This window comes from Melopsittacus undulatus, unplaced genomic scaffold (assembly GCF_012275295.1).
Source record: "Melopsittacus undulatus isolate bMelUnd1 unplaced genomic scaffold, bMelUnd1.mat.Z mat_scaffold_149_arrow_ctg1, whole genome shotgun sequence".
NCBI lineage: Eukaryota > Metazoa > Chordata > Aves > Psittaciformes > Psittaculidae > Melopsittacus > Melopsittacus undulatus.
In genome coordinates, this window is record NW_022994113.1 from 64307 (window position 1) to 80272 (window position 15966).

Below are 15966 nucleotides of genomic sequence, written 5' to 3' on the forward strand. Positions count from 1 at the left end.
AAGTGAAGCTAACTGGGCACAATTGAGGAAGAAATGGGCATCTAAGAAGCTTTTGTAGCTTAACTAGGCAAACATCATCACTTTTGGCAAGAGATGTGGGGTGGGAAAGATGTGGACCAGCTCTGAAGGGAAGCCCTGGGGTTGGCTGCCCCAAGCCTGTGACTCCTGCTCTGGGGGACATGGCAGCCGGAGCCCTTCCCTGTCAGGATGGTCACACCAGCCTTCTCAGGAGCCGGACACCTTTGCCTGCAGACACAGCATGACAGCATGGGATCAGTCCCTGCTGATGGGACAGGGTCATGGCAGCTGCCCCAGTGCTGCTGCTGCCTCCTGCTCACTGGTACACCCCGAGACTCCCAGATGTACGGAGCTGCTGCCCTGGCCGTGGTGAGCAGTGGCCACCACATCTTAGGGCCAGCTGGTCCTGGACGAAGCAGTGATGTGGTCCCAGGTGTAGAGCAGTGCCCTGCAGCCATCAAACCCCAGCCTGGCAGGGAGCAGAGGCTTGGCAGCCACTGTCATTCAGGCCAGTGCCACCCACAGCACCCCACTAACAGGTACAGCTGAGGCTGGCTCAACAGCAGCTCTGCTGTGGGGCTCCTTCACTGGGACAGTTTGTACTCGTTCAGCAGAGGCTGTGATCCTGGATGCTGCCCAGGGTGTCCAGCTGGCCCTAACCTGGGAGAAGACCCTGCCTCCAGCCAGGCTGGCCCAGCCCTCCTATCTCCTCAGGCCCCCAGTGTGCTCATCCCCTGCCCCCCTGGTTTCCCTGTAGCTGCCCCAGGCTCCTGGATCCCCTCACCATGTCACCCTTGGGCTCCCCGGTCCTTGCCCGTCTCCCCACTCACCCCGTGGCTGCCCTGGAAGGCGATCACGGGCTCCGGTAGCCCCTGTAGCAGCACCAGGCACTGAGTCCCACCTGCAGGCGGTTCTCCAGTCCCCTGCCAGCTCAGTCCCACCCGCAACCGCCACCGAGAGCCGCAAAGTGCAGGAGGCTGAGCCGGGGCCCGGACCCGCAGTCCCGGTGTGCGGGACCTCGGCGCCGGGAGCCTCGCGGTGGGGCTCGGCCTGACCCAGCTATTTTTGCCCCCGGCCCGGGCTAATCCCCTGAGCCGCTTCCCAGCGTTAATTCCGAGGAGGGATGCGCTCGGCGGCGGCCCCGGCGGCCCCGTGCATTCACCGTGTGACAGGGCCGGCAGCGGCGCGCCCGGTGGGGGCTGAGGGCCACGGGCACCGGCGCCGAGCCCTGGGGCGGCACGGCCAGAGCCCGGCTCATAGAGGCGGAAGGAGCAGAGAGCAGGGATGCCGGGACCCTCTCCCGGCGACTCCCCAGAGAGGGAGGTGGGGGACCGGCAGAGGGCAGCGGGGGGCCCGGCCGGGGCAGGCGGGTGCGGTTCCGTCTGCCCCCCACCGCCATCGCGCTGCCGTCAGTGCACGAGGAGGAGCAGGTTTTCTACCGGCGGCTGGAGGCTCTGGTGACCCCAGGCCCCGGCGGCTTCGGGCCGCTCTTCGCGGCCGACGGCTGGAGCGACCTGACGGGTAAGCGGCCGCAGAGCCGGGCCGGGGGTGCCGGCCCCGGGGGTCCCGGGGCAGGTGTCAGGGCCCCCGCCGCCATCCCCGCAGAGGACCGGCTGCTGCGGAAGCGCGTGGTGAGGGACGGGCAGGACGGGCTGCGGCCGCGGCCGGGGCAGGAGGTGTCGGTGAAGGTGCTGGGCGCGCTGGAGGACGGAGCGCTGGTGGAGCGGGACCCGCGGCTCACCTTCGTGCCGGGCTACGGCGACGTCGTGCAGGTCAGCCCCGGCCAGGGCGCGGTGCGGGCCGAGCGCTGCCCAGCGGCACGCCCGGTCAGCTCCGCCGTGCCTGCATCCGCAGGCGCTAGAGCTGGGCGTCCCCACCATGCAGCCCGGGGAAGTTGCCTTCTTCCTCGCCGCCTTCCCCTACGGCTACGGCCGCCCCGGAAGGTAGGACGGGCAGGGGGACCCGGCAGGCAGAGCCGGGGCGGGCAGCGGTGCGGGAAGGGCGGTAGGATCGGGGCGAGCAGGGCTGGGCACGGGCAGCCGGTGCTGTACCCGCAGGGAGCCCGACGTGCCGCCCGAGGCGCCGCTGCTGTTCGAGGTGACACTGCTGGAGGTGCGGGACGGCCTCGAGCAGCAGCCGCTGCCGCCCGCTGCCCGCCTGCGCCTGGGAGCGCAGCGCAGGGAACGGGGCAACTTCCACTTCACGCGGGGCGACTTCCCGGCCGCGCTGCGCTCCTACCGCCTGGCGCTCGAGCGCCCTGGACGGCCCCGCCGCCGGTGAGAGCGGACGGGACGGGTACACCGGGGTGCGGCCCGCGGGGCGCTGAGACCTCTCCCTCCGCAGCCCCCCCCGGGCCGCACGAGGAAGAGGAGCTGCGGAGCAGCGCGTCAAGTGCTTCAACAACTGCGCGGCCGCGGAGCTGAAGCTGCAGCGGGTGGAGGAGGGCGCTGGCGGCCTGCGAGGCGGCGCTGAGCATCAGCCCGGACAACGGCCGGGCCCTGCTGCGGCGAGGGGCAGGTGAGCCCCGGGCGGCCCCGGGCCGACCCCTGCCCGGCCGCCCGTACCCCCCGCTCCTCTCTTCTCCCTCCTCGCAGCTGCTGGCGCAGCAGGGCCGGGACGCGGAGGCCGCGTTGGTTCTGAGGAGAGCCCTGGAGCTGGACCCTGCCAACGAGGTCTGTCCGGGCGGGGAGCGCTGCTCGGGGGCCCAGCGGGACCGGCGGGGGTCCCTCCGCAGCCTCGGCCGCCGCAGCCGCTCTGCCGCCCGCAGGTTGTCCACGCGGAGCTGTCGCGGCTGGTGAAGCGCCGGAGCGTCCGGGCCCCGCCGCCACCACAGGAGCCACCCCCCGGCCCGACGCCGCCGAGCTCCGGGTGCGCGGCCGCGCCGTCGGATGGGGCTGCCCGCGGGAGGGTCGGGGCCGGAGCCGCTCGGCGCCATGGCGCTCACGGCCTCCCGCCCCGCAGGGACCCGGCCCCGCCCGCGGCGGAAGGAGCGGCCTGAGCAGAGCCCGTCCTGAGGAGCGGCCCCGCCGGGAGCGGAGGAGAGGCGGAGAACCGGGAACAGCGGAGGGACCTGAGCGGACAGCGCCCGCCCCCAGTCCGGCGAGGCCACGCCCCCCGTCCGGCGAGGCCACGCCCCCTCCGTTGCGCCACGAATGGGTCGTGTCCCCTCAGGCACCGCCCACTGGCGCGTGGGCGCAGCTCCGGCGCCTGCGCTTCGGCTTCCGCCTTTTTCGCCCCCGACGGCAGCCTGGCAGCCGTAGCCCGCGGCCAATCAGGCGGGCCTGGCTGGAGCCCGCTGGCCAATAGAACGGGGGGCGGGGGCGGGCTCAGCGCGGCTATTGGCTGTGCCGCTCCTTTAAAGGGGGGCGCGGGGGTGGGGCGCAGGGGGGTTGGTGCGGGACGTGGCGGCGGAGCGGAGGGAGGGCGGCAGCGGAAGCCATGACCCGTGAGTGCGGGACGAGCCGGGCCGGGCCGGGGCCGCGCAGCCGGGGCCTGTCCTGCGGGCCGGGACCGCCGCGGGGGACGCGGGGAGGGCGGTGCCGTGGCCGGGGCGCGGGCTGGGCCGTGGGGTCCGCGGTAGGCCCCGGGGCCGGGCCGGGCCGCGCTGAGGCGGCGGCGCCGTCGCAGGCGGGAACCAGCGCGAACTGGCGCGGCAGAAGAACCTGAAGAAGCAGAGCGACTCGGGCAAGGGCAAGCGGCGGGACGACGGGCTCTCGGCCGCCGCCCGCAAGCAGAGGTGAGCACCGCACCGCACCTCCCCGCTCCCCGGTGCCGCTGTCGGTGCCAGCCCCGCAACGCGCTCTCCCGCAGGGACTCGGAGATCATGCAGCAGAAGCAGAAGAAGGCCGACGAGAAGAAGGAGGGCACCAAGTAGGCCGCGGCCGGGCCGGCAGCAGCAGGATGCCCAGCGCAGCCCCGGGGCCGCGCCGCCCCGGCTCTCCCTGCGCCCACCTTGGGCCTGCCTCCTATTAAAGTAGCTCGTGGAGCCCTGCAGGCCCCGTGTCCTCCCTCCGTGCGCCCGGGCGGGGGGGCTGGGAGCGGGAGAGGGCTCCGGTGCTGCCCCCCCCACCCGGAGGGAGCGTTGGCGCTGGTGAGGAGCGGGGATGGACCGGGAGCGGCAGCTGTGGAGCGGAGCAGCTGCATCTGGGGGTGAGGAACAAAGATGGGGTCGGGCCTAGGCCGGGGAGAGCTGCGGACATCCCCAGGAGGGCAGAGGGAGGTGGGGGAATGGGAGCAGGGGCAGGATTGTGCTGCAGAGGATGTGCTGTGGTGGGGAAGGAGGTGCGGGGTGATGTGGGGCTGGGGCCAGGGGCGTCACAGCTGAGCCTGGCACAGGGGGAGCTGCAGTCGGAGCATGGATTGTCCAGGAGGGGCTACAGAGCCTGTAGCCAGCTCGTCTCCTGTGCAGCTGCAGTGTGGAGCTGCCTCGGGAGGATGCTGAGGTCCAGTGCAGTGCTGTGGACCTTGCTTTGCTTCACCATCCTCTTCACTTGCCTGCAGGGCCAACAGCAGATGCAGTTTATTCCCCATATACCGGCAGATGCTTTATCTGGAAGCCCACCACTGCCGGGAGGGACACCAGAAGCTGCTCCTGTGCCTCTGCATTGGCTGGGGCTCGAGGGTGCTCAAGATGTCTCCTCTGACCTGGTTCTTGCAGCGGTGCAGCAGGGAGCTGGACTGCGGGTGCCCCAGTCCCCTGCCAGCACCATGGGACACGGGGGTGTGGATTTCTCCTTCCCACACCCCTGGTGAGATGAGTGGTGATGGGGTGAGCCTGCCTCCCAGCCTGGGCCTTGGAACCGGATGGGGAGTTTACCGGTTACCTCTGGTGCAAGGGCAGGAAGCTTCCTCCTGCCGAAGCGGCTGACGGAGCTGCAGGGTCCCTCTGCCTCACCTCTTGGGTGGCTGGGGCCCTGCTGGGTGGCAGATGCTGTGTGAGGAGCCCCAGAGCAGGAGCTGCCAGCGAGCAGAGCTGTGTCTGTGTCCCCAGCCCAGCTGCAGATCCTTCACCTGGCTGCCTGGGAGTCTTGTGCTGCTGAGCAGGAGGCTGTGTCCCTACTGGTGTCACTGTAGCCCAGACCTCCATCCTCCCAGGTGCTGTGTCTGGAGTGGGTGGTGAGAGGAGCCACCCCCCGAGTCCTGTGCTGAGGGCAGTGCTCAGATGGGGATGGCTGCAGCCGAGGCTGCCTCTGCACCCTCCATCCCTCACTTGTGGCCAGTGCCCCCCGCATAGGTAGTGAGGGGCTGTGGGTTCTCAACCATCTCTGCAGGGCCTGATGCTCCTTGCAGGGATAAAGCAGTCCCCAGGGATGTGTCCCCTTGGCTGGCACAGGGGCTGCATGGGTCTCCCTGCCTGGCACCTGTCCCTGAGCCCCGTGTGGGTCCCAGCACCTCCTGGGCAGAGTGCAAGTGGGAGCTCCCACTGCTCCAGTTGTGGACCCCACGGTGTCTGCACCACACTAGACTGGACCTGAGCATTGCCCCCCAAGTTGTGATGTCATCACCTCCTGTGGGACTGTGCTGGCTGCTGCAGGCCAGTGGGCTCGGGGCTGGTGTGAGCCCTGGCTGCAGGTGTTAGTGCCCATCCTGCACCAGCCTCCACTGCAGTGCAGGGCTCCTTGGGTGACACTGGTTCCCGTGGAACCACGCCACTGTATTTGCCACATGGGCCTGGAGCCAGTACTGCACACTTTGGCTGGGCTCCCCCAATGCCCCACCTCCTGGTACCTGAACCAGTATCCCCAGTGCTCCTGGCTCTGCCACCCCCAGGACTGTGCACCCCTCCAGTAGAGCTGCCTCAAAAGTGCCTTGGTTGCTGTTGCTGCATGGGCAGGGCTGGTGCTGGGGGCAGACTGCACAGACTCAGTTTTCTATCAAAATGTACTCAAGGAGCTGTATACACTGAGCACACTGTGGGGGGAGCAGGGATGTGGGGCTGGCCGGGGCAGAGCCCCAGCTCAGGGCAGCTGCTGCAGCAGGAGGGAGCCCGGCAGTGCCCGGGCTGAGCACCCACCACCAGTGCAGCACAGGACCCGTGTCCTGGGAGCAGCCGCCTCCCGTGTCCCCTTGGGCCGTGAGGGACCGGGGGGGGCCCAGGGCCCAGCAGGGACCCCGGGGCTGGGCTCAGTCCATCCCCGCAGGGCTATGTGGAGACACTGATGCGCTGTGGAGCTCGGCGGCGCCGCAGGACGCGCAGGGCTGGGCTGCTGCGCCGCTGCCGGGGGGGGCTGCCGAGGCAGAAGGGGCTCAGCAGCAGCCACAGGTAGAGCAGGACACAGGCCCAGCACGAGGACACCTTCACCCAGAAGGTTGACCAGCTGCCGTGTGTGAAGGTGGTCTCCAGCACCGCGTTCTCGTAGCTGGGGGGACAGTGCAGGTGTTGGGCGCTCCATGGACACCGGCACAGGGCTCCCAGTGCCACTGCAGCCACTGGGTCACCCTGTGGCCCCGCAGCTACATGGCCCTGGGTGCATCCCACCTGCCTGGAGACCCCCTGGCCCTGCAGGACCCCAGCCTGACTCCCTGCAGCGCAAGGCTGCTGTTGTTTGACGTGGTGCTGGTCTGTGGGTGCAGAGCTGGGCGCTTCCCAGCAGGCACCGGCTCGGTGATGGCACAACCCGGAGCAGAGGGATGGAGAGGAGTGAACCATTGCAGCCTGAGCTCAAATGGGTGCGGGTCAGAGCTGGCAGGGTGATGGCACTGCAGGGTGGTGATGCTGGGGGTGACAGTGCTGGCAGGGCTGCATGAACAAGAGGGAAGGGGAGCAAGAGCAAGAAGAGCTGGGCAGGAGCAGTGGATGTACCTGAACCAGTTGGTGAGGGTCATCATGACATAGAGTGAGGCGAGGAAGAAGACGAAGTGGAAGGCTGAGTAGCTGTAGACCACCTTGTCCCTCTCATCCTGGATGATGCACTGGTCCCTGGCAGGCTCCTCTGCTTGTTCACACGTCTGCTCGGTGCCTGGGAGAGCACCAGGCCACGGTGGCTCCTGCAGCCCCAGGCTCTGCCCTCCCACCAGCAACCCCCTGCACCCACCTCTCAGCTCCTCCTCCATCTTCTCAGGGCAGCAGAAGCAACAGGAGGGTTTCTGCAGAGAGAGCAGTGTGGTGGCAACTGCTGCTGAGCCCTGGCACTGGATCGGCCCTGCCTGGCACTGGGCTGCTGGTGAGGTGCTGGTGCAGGCAGGGATGCACCATGGGCACCCCCGTGCTTGGCTGGATGAATCTGTCCCAGGGCTGTGATGGGGGCCTGGGGCAGCAGGAGGACACAAGGCTCAGCTGGGGGGGCAGCATCCCACTCACTTTGAACTCGAAGCTGTAGACTTTGACCATCCAGAGGGGTCCAAAGACCTCAGCAAGGTAGGAGGCTTCATTACTGTGCCCAGGAGATAGGCAGAAATCATAACACGGGCACCCAGCACCCTGTGCCAGGACCCCAGCCTGCCCCATGGACCCGACACAGCTGCAGGAGAGCTGTGCCTGCTGTGAGCACACCGCGGGCACACGCACCATGCAAAGAGCACACAGGCGTACATGATGGCAGCCCCCAGGATGGCAACGGTGGTATCCTCTGTCTGCAGCTCGTCCTGCCGCAGGCCCGGGAAGCAGACGGTGAGGTTCTGCCCCTTGTAGAGCACTGTGGGGAGGTGCAGGTGAGATGGGTGCTCCCCCAGCACCGGGTTCCTGCAGCAGGCAGGAGCACCCACCTCTCTCGGGGGGACGGCTGGACAGTGCAGAGAAGGTGAGGTACATCACATAGCAGCTGATGATGGAGGACTGCAGCAGCCCCGAGCGCGGCTGCTCTGCAAGGAGGGGTCAGGGTGTCACCGGAGTGCCATGAGCTGCGGATGGGCCCCACATGGACCCTGGGAGCCCCCACATCAAGGTGCATGACGGGAGCTGTGTCTTCCCCAGGTGCCCAAGTGCTGGCCCTGAGCTGGGCGCCCACAGCCACCCCCACAGGCACAGGATGCAGCCAGGCCTGCCGTACCATGCCGTGCCAATGCTGTGCCATGCCATACTCACTGAGCCGCACACAGGGTGTGATGGAGATGAAGGACATGATGCCACAGAGGCTGCCATTGACGGTGAGCAGTGCCTTGTTGAGGTGGCAGGCGGCTGGGTGCGTGTAGTACTTGTAGAGGAAGGAGAAGGCGGCGGAGGCAAGGGTGTAGAAGGCGGCTGTGGCCAGCAGCACCGCCAGGTACCAGCGCTTGTCCTGCGCAGCGCCCGTCAGCCTGCGGGACAGGGGGTGAGAGGCGGCAGGGGTCCCATGCCCCCCCCAGCCCCCGGCACTCACCAGTTCTTGTTCCAGGTGTGTGCGAAGGCCGTGATCAGCACCAGCTGGATGAGGATGAAGGCGAAACCCCCACAGACGCCGGTGTAGTGCCAGGCTGGGGGCAGAGGGCAGAGCTGGGCTAGCACAGGGCCCCTGCACGGGGCATGGGCTGTCAGCTTGGGCACAGCATGGGACGCACCTTGGATGAAGCCGTCCTCAGGGATGAAGAAGCTGGCAGCACAGAGCCCCAGCAGCACCAGCATCTTCAGCAGCCAGAACCTGCAGGCAGCGAGCGTCAGGGGCATGGGGAGCCTGGCAGCGCCCGACCCCTGCGCTGTGCCCGTACCCATTGTGGAGCCGCGCGCGGCAGCCGGCGCTGGAGCGCACGTTGAGCAGCAGGGCAGCCTGCGCCAGGTGGAAGCAGGCAGTGCCAAAGCAGACCCGGTACACGGCCGAGGAGCCCACCAGCTGCTCACAGTCCATGCCCCCGGGCAGGTGTTGGCACAGCACCACCGCGAAGGGCACCTGCAGGCACAGGACAGGGAGGCTGGCAGGGCCGGCACCCATCCAGCACCCTGGATTGACATCCCCAGCGTTACCAGTACCTTCTTCATCCCCAGTACCTCTTGGGACCTGTCACCTCCAGCATGCTGCGGAAGTCCTGCATCTCCAGTAACCCTGGCACCCCTTCCCCTTGGCACTCCCAGCAGCCCTGTTACCCCCAGTGTTCTCAATATCCCAGTACTCCTGACTCCCCCGGCACCCCCAGTGCTCCCGAGACCCCTTGTGCCCCTGGGGTACCTGGCATCCCAGCACCCCTGGCAGCCCTGGGACCCCCTGCACCCCAGGTGTTACCCCAGCCCCAGCCCTCACCTTCTCCCTGAGGGCTTGTGCCACGGTGCGGGACAGCATGAGGCAGCACACGGCAGAGGCCAGGACGTGCAGGAGGGTGTATAGGACGCGGGTGCTCGTGGACACCCGGAGCCCGCGGCAGGGGCTGCAGCCACAACCACAGCACAGCTGAGGGGTGCGCACGGTCAGTGGGGACCCCAGAGCTGCGCCCGCGCCCCAGCCCCCCCCGGCCCAGCCCCGACCGTCCCCTTGTCCCACCTGGCAGAGCAGCGAGTGCAGGATGCGGCCCCGTGCCCGTGTCCCCGCCATGCCCGGCCCGGCTCTGCTGGGCCCCGCTGCCCTCATGGGATTAAGGGGATTGTGTGCTCTGCCCGCCCCGCCATCTGCTCGCTGCTGCCGCCGGGCAGCCGCTGCCGGGCGCTGCGGGCCCGGCCAGAGCCGGCTGTGACCCCCCGGACATGGAGCCATGGAGCCATGGGGCCCTGGCCTCGTCACCGCCCAGCCTGGGCCGGGGCACGGCTGCGGCTGCAGCCTCGGGGCTCTCCCTCTGCCCGTTGTCTCCGCAGGGAGGAGGCTGCAGGGGACGGCACCGGGAGCGCTGCCCCCGAGGCCACAGGGACGCCCGGTGACACAGCGGCTTCCTCGGCCGGGAGGCTGCAGGCAAAGGAAAGGCTGTGGCTGTTGGAGCCCGGCCGGGCACCCGTGTGCGGGAGGGATGCGCCACGGCCCCTGCAGCACCACCGGCTTTCACTTCACGGTTACAGTGTCCTCATGTCACCACGGACGTGTTCTGCCTTTGCCGCCCCCGGTCTCTCCGTGCCCATGCACGGCAGTGGGAGCGGTTCCGTGGGCGCCCGGTGCTGCTCGGGCTCAGCCCCCGCGATCCCAGCGCACGGCTCCGTGCTCGTCCCCATTCCCTGCGGGCAGCGGGAGGCGGCTCCGTGCCCAGCTCGGAGGCTCAGCCCGGGCCGGGGGGGGCGGATCCCGCTCCTCCATCCGCTGCCCCCTCCCCTCCCGGGGCCCCGCCCCCCGGCCCCTCCCCCTCCGCCAGCCCCGGGGCCCCGCCCCCCCCGGGAGGACACCGGAGGGGGGGAGCGGAGGAACCCCGCGGCCATCAGCCGCTGCTTCCGGCGGCCGCACGTGACCGGAAACAGGCTCCCGGCGGCGTGGTCACGTGAGAGGAAGGGCGCCGGCGGCATGGCGGCGGAGGGCGATGTGGAGCTGGAGCTGGAGACGGAGCCGAACGGCGGCGGCGGCGGCGGCGATGGAGCCGGCGGGCGCGCGGCAGAGAAGCCGCGGAAACACGACAGCGGAGCCGCAGACCTGGAGCGAGTCACGGACTACGCGGAGGAGAAGGAGATCCAGAGCTCCAACCTGGAGACGGTGCGGACCGGGACCGGGATGGGCGCGGGACGAGCCCGCCCCGGTGCCTGCCGCGGTGCCGCGGCGTGAGCCGGCCGGTGCTGCAGGCCGTGACTGTGCTCGTCCTCACAGGCTATGTCGGTGATCGGAGACCGGAGGTCCCGGGAGCAGAAGGCGAAACAGGAGAGGTAACCGCGTGTGCTCGCTCGTGGGTGCAGCCGCTCCGGGCCCGGCTCCACCCGGTCACCCCTCGGTCTGCGGTGGGAGCTGTGGGTCACAGGGGTTTGTCCGTTTCTTGCCGCAGGGAGAAGGAACTGGCGAAAGTGACCATCAAGAAGGAGGATCTGGAGCTGATTGTGAGTAGGGGGCAGTTTCCAAGCCCGTGGGGGCAGTTCGGTGGCCACACGCCGGCTGCACCTGCAGCCGGTGCACGAGCGGTGGCCCCGTCCCACACCGTGACTGGCTCTGCTGCCGCTGTCCCTTGCAGATGACAGAGATGGAGATCTCGCGGGCGGCCGCAGAGCGCAGCCTTCGGGAGCACATGGGGAACGTGGTGGAGGCTCTCGTCACTCTCACCAACTGAGTGCCAGGCGCAGGGCTGGCTGCAGCTGGATTCTGTGTCCATACACAATAAAGGTGCTGTTGGGGGCAGGTGTCACTGTGGTCTGTGTGGCCAGGCGCCTGCCTTGTGGGTTCCATAGGGCACACAATGCTGATACATGGGGGCCAGCATTGTGCTGGTAGCCTGGAGCCCGATCAGGTGACCAGCAACCTGCCTGAGCACTGAGACCCACTGCTCTTCCTGCCTGTAACCTTGTCCCTCTTGGGGCAAGGGCACTGTTATGATTGGGGTGCAGTGACAGCCACACGTGTGCCCTGCCTGATGCCTCCCCGGCTGCACTAGTCCATTCCGGCTTGCAGAAGGTACAGAACAGGACAGCCACGTTCACGGACAACAGCCAGAATGTGTAAGAAAATGACTTTAATCAAACCCACCCCTCTGTACAGGTAGAAAAGCCAAGCCCTGCACAACCAGGGAGAAGAAAAGGGGTCACCAAAACAGGGCCTGAACTGACAACAGGGAAAGTACAAGCCACAGGGACCAGGCAGGTATAAAGTCATTCATCCCTCCAGAAGCAGGTGCACTGGAGTTGCTGTGCTCCTGCACAGCTCCGCTGGACTCTGATGAGGCTCCCGGGGTGGCTTCCAGTGGGATGCTGGTGGGACTGTGGGCCTGGCCAGCATGAGCAGGCTGTTGTCTTGCACAGCACCAGTGCAGGGAGCCTACCAGGCTGCAGCAGCATGGGGAGCGGGGAACGACGGCAGAGAAAGGGTTTGTCACCACGTAAGTCCCAGCACAGCCGTGTCCTTCCTGTCCCTGCCTGGGCTCCCGCTGCATTAAGTGGTTTTTCGCTTCTTGGCCGAGGGTCTCTCAAAGACATCCCGAACACCTGCTGCTTTCTGCTTGAAGAACTTGGTGTTCTGTGCACTCTCCTGGCCCCAGGCGGAGTCAAAGGAGGTGGTGTCCTGGTCCACCAAGTGTGTGTACTTTGTCCGTCCTGAGCGCCCGAAGTTCTTGACCTGCGGAGCAGCAGAGCTGATGAGGAGCCATTCGGGGAGGACGTGGGGACCCACTGCTCCACATGCACCATGAGGAACCGTGACCCCAGCCAGCTCACCCACCTGCATGACTTTGGGCAGTATCGTCTTGTTGAAGTGGTCCTCAAGGGTCGGGGCACTGAAGTCCCTCTTGTACACCTCCTCGTCCTCATCCTGTGGGGCAAGCACACACCTGCTCAGCTGGCACATCCCCAGCAAGTGCCAGCAATAGTTGAGGAGAGCCCCTGTGCCACCAGAAGGGCACCCCCAGCCCCATGTCACTGCAAGGGGAAGCTGTCCCCATGGTCTCACAGCCCCAACCTCCAGCACGGCCGTGCCCAGGATACACTCACCATGAAGAAGGCTCCACGGTGGTAGTACTTCTGCAGGAACTTGTACTTGCCCTTCACCGCCTTGTTGGTGATGACCTTGCCATTGGCCCGCAGCTCAGCCCGGCGCTCCTCCTCCGTCAGGTTCCGCATGCGCTCAATCTCTGCCTTCTCTTTCTCCATGCTGGGCAGAAGAGAATCCCCTGAGAGCCACATCCCACAGCATCCACAGGGATGGTTGCTGCTGCCATCCATGGGGACCTCTGCAGGGGCACAAAGGCACCCGAGGGCGGAAGGAGGGGCTCTGCTCGCTTGGTCCAGCCAAGACCATGCCATCGAAGGGAAGGCCAGGGAACAGCTGCCTCCACTGCCTGTGAGGCCTGGGCTGCAGGCTTCCCACCTCATGCCTATGCAGACAATACTTACGCTTCTCGTTCTTCTCGGTCCCGTTTGATGCGCTTCAGCTCACGTACTTTCCAGGCCTCATACTCCTCCTCATCATTCTCATCATCTGTATCAAGTGCATCCAGTGCTGCCAGTGAGCGCTTGTTCTCCTCCAGCTCCTTCTTTGCTTCCTCCTCTACGATCTGCAGCAAGAAGCAAGCTAAGCTCACTGAGGCAGCTGCCCCCCAGCAAACCCCCAGTCTGCCCCATGGTACCTTGAGCGTGTACTTGCGCCTCTCCTCTGCCAGCCTCTTTGCCTCCTGCTCCAGCTCCTTCTGCTTCAGGGCCTCTGCTTCTCGCTCTTGGACCGTGATCCTGTCCTTCCTGCAGGCAGGGACCCCAATCACCTTCAGCCTTGCCACAGGCCAGTGCAGCCAGCCAGCTCCTTGCTGCCTTCTCCCCCTCCTGTACCACAGCTGCTTCCAGCCTTTACCCTCTCCAATGACAGGCTGAGACCCAGGGCCCTCAACCCCTTCCAGTGTCACCCATGCCAGGACTGCTGCACGATTCCCCTATGGCTGCCAGCAAGCACAAGAGCAATGGGAGGGCAAACCAGTGGCTATGGGGCTCAGCCCACTGACAGTTTCTGTCTGCCACCATACTGCGCTTGCCCAAGGGCTCCAGTCAGACCCCGCTGCGACTTCAACCTGCAGCAACCTGTCAAAGGGCAGGGATCACCCCACACTCCCCAGCTTTGCCCTGCTGGGATCTGACCATCACATTCCCCCATGGAGGAAGAGGAGGCCACAGAAGTGCCATCTGCATGGCCCTGGCTGCTGTGACCTTGCCCAGGGTGACCCACACTGCCACAGAACCCACTTGCGGATGAAGACCGGTTTGAGACGTGGCTCCATTTCGTCCTCACTATCTGTGTATTCCTCGTACTCAGACTCTGACTCAGATTCTTCTCCAGACCGACCCTCATCTTCCAACTCCATCACTTCCATCTCCTCAGTCTTCCTCTCCTGTGCTCGCTGACGCATCATCCCACGCCGGCGCTCGATCTCCTGCAGAGACAGACACAGAGCAGTGGAGAGCTGCCCCGATGCCCTCAGACTCCTCTGTCAAACACATGCAGTGTTTGGATGCTGATGACAAGGTGACAAACCCGCCCTGTGCAAGAGGAGAGTGTCCCACCAGCTAAGTCACAGCCAGCTGTGACATCTGTCCGGCTCCACCAGACATGTCCTTGCAAACAGCAGGTCCAACCTGTGCCTTCAGAGCTCTCCCATGGCCATTATTCAACTCTACAAGCTCACCTCATCATCGATCTCCTCCTCTTCCTCCTCGCTGGTGTCCTCCCGCTCCAGGCGCCAGGCTTCCCCCTCCACCTCTGAGTCGCTTTCTCCAACCACTTCAGGCTCCACGATTTTACGGTGCCTCGCCAGCCTGCAACAGACCAGTTAAACAACAGCCAATGTAAAGAGCCTGCAAGAGGCTGGCTACTCAGGGCTTGTTCCCAGCGAGCCATGGAAAGCACTGGAGCTGCTGAGTGTGGGCAGAACCCAACATGTTCTCTCCTGGGCACCAGCAAGCTCCTCCCTGGCCATGCTCTGAGCTGTGCCCTGGGAGATGGGCACTCCCGGTGCTGGCACAGCTGGGGCCTGAGGCACAGAGTGAGAGGAACCAGAGGCTCTTGCCCTGCGTGCAGAACGTTCTCAGCTCCATCCCTGTGTCCTGCAGCTCCCTGCGTGCGGCAGCACCGGGTCTGTCCCCAGCCCCGCAGCGTCTGCCCCAGCCCCGGCAGGGTCTGCCCGCACTCACCGCTCCTCCACATCCTCAGCGATGCGGTTCTGCAGGCGGCGCAGCCGGGGGTCGTTGGCGACCTCCTCCTCCTGCTCCTCGGGCTCCACCTCCTGCTCCTTGGCCTTCTTGATGAACTGGAACTCCTCATCCTCCTCCTCCGAGGACTCCATGGGTGCATAGTCCGGCCGCTTCCCCGACACGTACCGCTTCACCTTCACCTTCTCCATGGACAGCTCACCTACGGGCGCCGGGACGGTCACCGGCGGCCCCTGGGCCCCGACCCCCCCCCGCCGCAGGGACCCCCCCCTTACCCTTCTCATTGCGGACGGGCACGGCCCCCGCCGTGGACTGGATCGGGGGCTGCTTCATGAGGGCGCTGGGGACCGCCATGGTGCCTGCTGCACCGGCTCCGAGCCGCCGCTCACCGGAGCCCGCTTCCGCCGGAAGTGACGATCACAGCGGGGTCACTTCCGGGAGCCGCCGGTGTCCGCTCGTGCGGAGCGCTGGGGCTCGGCTCTGTCCTGCAGGGGCAGCCCCGGGCACGGGCCCCGTCACGGCCGGAGGGCTCCAGCTCCGGCCCCTGCCAGGCCGGGCTCCCGGTGACCGGCGGCGCTGCCTTTGGGCCCTGGCACCCTCCCGGGTACGGGGCTGGCCCGGACACCGCAGTTCTGCCGCCGGGCACCGAGCCCTCGGCCTCACCGGGGCTCCCTGGGCCGGTGGCGGAGCCGAGCTCCAGCGCTCCTGCCCAGCTCCAGCGCTCCTGTCCAGCTCCAGGGCTCCTGCCCAGCTCCAGGCCCCAGGGCAGCCGCGGCACCGCCGGCACCGGGAGGCGGCGCTGTTCCCGGTGCACGGCAGCCTCTGTCCGTGCTGCGGGGCTGGGGCCGCCCCGGCGCTCCCGGGTTTTTCCGTGGGGCCCCGCGGGGCACGGCGGGGGCGGCCCCTGCTCCGGCCCCTGCTCCAGTCCCCACCGCACATGGGGCTTCTTGTGAAGCGCATCAGAACTGAGTCACAGAACCGCAGCCTCCGTCTGCGCCACTGCCAGCACGGAGGGAAACGGCCTCCCTGCAATGGGGAATGTGGGACACGGGCCCGAGCCGTGCTCTGACCCCCGCTGCTGCTTCAGGCTGCACCAGTCCGGTGCCTTCCAGCTGCAGCATCCCTGCAGCAGCCACAGCGGCTGGCACAGCTTGGAGCTGTGTGCGGAGGGACGGGTGCCATGGGACGTGCAGGGCTCCCTGGTACCCCCAGTGTGTGGTTTGCTGTAGTAATGAGGCAACAGTCGCTATAACCCCACAGCAGCCGATGTCCTCCCCAGCCTTGCCCAGGGGTAAGGAGAGCTC

At 67.1% G+C, this 15966-nt stretch overlaps 5 protein-coding genes across 6 annotated transcripts in view; 3 read left to right on the forward strand and 2 right to left on the reverse strand.

Moving 5' to 3' along the window:
- LOC117438334 (uncharacterized) overlaps positions 1–1965 on the forward strand; it is a 4814-nt gene extending 2849 nt beyond the window's left edge. Inside the window, exons 2-5 of the mRNA XM_034073883.1 lie at positions 776–883; positions 1334–1539; positions 1624–1790; positions 1873–1965. Of these exons, the coding sequence (XP_033929774.1) occupies positions 776–883; positions 1334–1539; positions 1624–1790; positions 1873–1965 (574 nt within the window). The remainder of the gene's footprint in view (positions 1–775; positions 884–1333; positions 1540–1623; positions 1791–1872) is intronic.
- Positions 1966–3452: 1487 nt separating this feature from the next.
- On the forward strand, positions 3453–4012 carry LOC117438341 (small EDRK-rich factor 2-like). Its single transcript, XM_034073886.1, has 3 exons — positions 3453–3463; positions 3646–3754; positions 3829–4012. Exons 1-3 carry the CDS (start codon positions 3457–3459, stop codon positions 3890–3892), a joined length of 180 nt encoding a protein of 59 aa, XP_033929777.1. The 5' UTR covers positions 3453–3456; the 3' UTR covers positions 3893–4012.
- Positions 4013–6160: 2148 nt separating this feature from the next.
- LOC101881548 (serine incorporator 4) lies at positions 6161–9455 on the reverse strand. The gene is made up of 10 exons (XM_034073884.1): positions 9168–9455; positions 8641–8819; positions 8494–8573; positions 8316–8409; positions 8042–8253; positions 7723–7818; positions 7526–7652; positions 7319–7391; positions 6821–7104; positions 6161–6377 (listed from the first exon to the last, which is right to left on the reverse strand). The coding sequence occupies exons 1-10, from the start codon at positions 9453–9455 to the stop codon at positions 6161–6163; spliced, it is 1650 nt and encodes a 549-aa protein (XP_033929775.1).
- An 871-nt stretch (positions 9456–10326) lies between these two features.
- LOC101881220 (huntingtin-interacting protein K) lies at positions 10327–11167 on the forward strand. The gene is made up of 4 exons (XM_005139535.3): positions 10327–10529; positions 10641–10696; positions 10813–10864; positions 10996–11167. The coding sequence occupies exons 1-4, from the start codon at positions 10344–10346 to the stop codon at positions 11089–11091; spliced, it is 390 nt and encodes a 129-aa protein (XP_005139592.1). The 5' UTR covers positions 10327–10343; the 3' UTR covers positions 11092–11167.
- Positions 11168–11471: 304 nt separating this feature from the next.
- On the reverse strand, positions 11472–15056 carry LOC101881053 (microfibril associated protein 1). 2 transcript variants are annotated; one of them, XM_005139534.3, is made up of 9 exons: positions 14938–15019; positions 14645–14864; positions 14140–14269; positions 13700–13887; positions 13096–13204; positions 12863–13023; positions 12461–12620; positions 12192–12281; positions 11907–12089 (listed from the first exon to the last, which is right to left on the reverse strand). In XM_005139534.3, the coding sequence occupies exons 1-9, from the start codon at positions 15014–15016 to the stop codon at positions 11907–11909; spliced, it is 1320 nt and encodes a 439-aa protein (XP_005139591.2). In that variant the 5' UTR covers positions 15017–15019. The 2 variants fall into 2 exon arrangements, with proteins under 2 accessions (XP_033929780.1, XP_005139591.2); XM_034073889.1 differs by having other exon boundaries at positions 11472–12089; positions 12863–13204; positions 14938–15056.
- Positions 15057–15966: the final 910 nt, after the last annotated feature.

What these genes read in the sequence shown, in the direction of transcription:
- LOC117438341 (XM_034073886.1), top strand. An exon ending in GCCGCCGCCCGCAAGCAGAG is followed by an intron (nt 3,755 to 3,828) that starts GTGAGCACCGCA and finishes GCTCTCCCGCAG; the next exon opens with GGACTCGGAGATCATGCAGC.
- LOC101881548 (XM_034073884.1), bottom strand. Translation starts at nt 9,455, where the DNA reads ATGGCGGGGACACGGGCACGGGGCCGCATCCTGCACTCGCTGCTCTGC. An exon ending in CGCGCGCGGCTCCACAATGG is followed by an intron (nt 8,574 to 8,640) that starts GTACGGGCACAG and finishes CGCTGCCTGCAG; the next exon opens with GTTCTGGCTGCTGAAGATGC. An exon ending in ACCCTCACCAACTGGTTCAG is followed by an intron (nt 6,378 to 6,820) that starts GTACATCCACTG and finishes CTGTCCCCCCAG; the next exon opens with CTACGAGAACGCGGTGCTGG.
- LOC101881220 (XM_005139535.3), top strand. Translation starts at nt 10,344, where the DNA reads ATGGCGGCGGAGGGCGATGTGGAGCTGGAGCTGGAGACGGAGCCGAAC. An exon ending in CAGAAGGCGAAACAGGAGAG is followed by an intron (nt 10,697 to 10,812) that starts GTAACCGCGTGT and finishes TTCTTGCCGCAG; the next exon opens with GGAGAAGGAACTGGCGAAAG. An exon ending in AGGAGGATCTGGAGCTGATT is followed by an intron (nt 10,865 to 10,995) that starts GTGAGTAGGGGG and finishes TGTCCCTTGCAG; the next exon opens with ATGACAGAGATGGAGATCTC.
- LOC101881053 (XM_034073889.1), bottom strand. Translation starts at nt 15,016, where the DNA reads ATGGCGGTCCCCAGCGCCCTCATGAAGCAGCCCCCGATCCAGTCCACG. An exon ending in GCTGAGGATGTGGAGGAGCG is followed by an intron (nt 14,270 to 14,644) that starts GTGAGTGCGGGC and finishes GGTCTGTTGCAG; the next exon opens with GCTGGCGAGGCACCGTAAAA. An exon ending in ACCGTGGAGCCTTCTTCATG is followed by an intron (nt 12,282 to 12,460) that starts GTGAGTGTATCC and finishes CTTGCCCCACAG; the next exon opens with GATGAGGACGAGGAGGTGTA.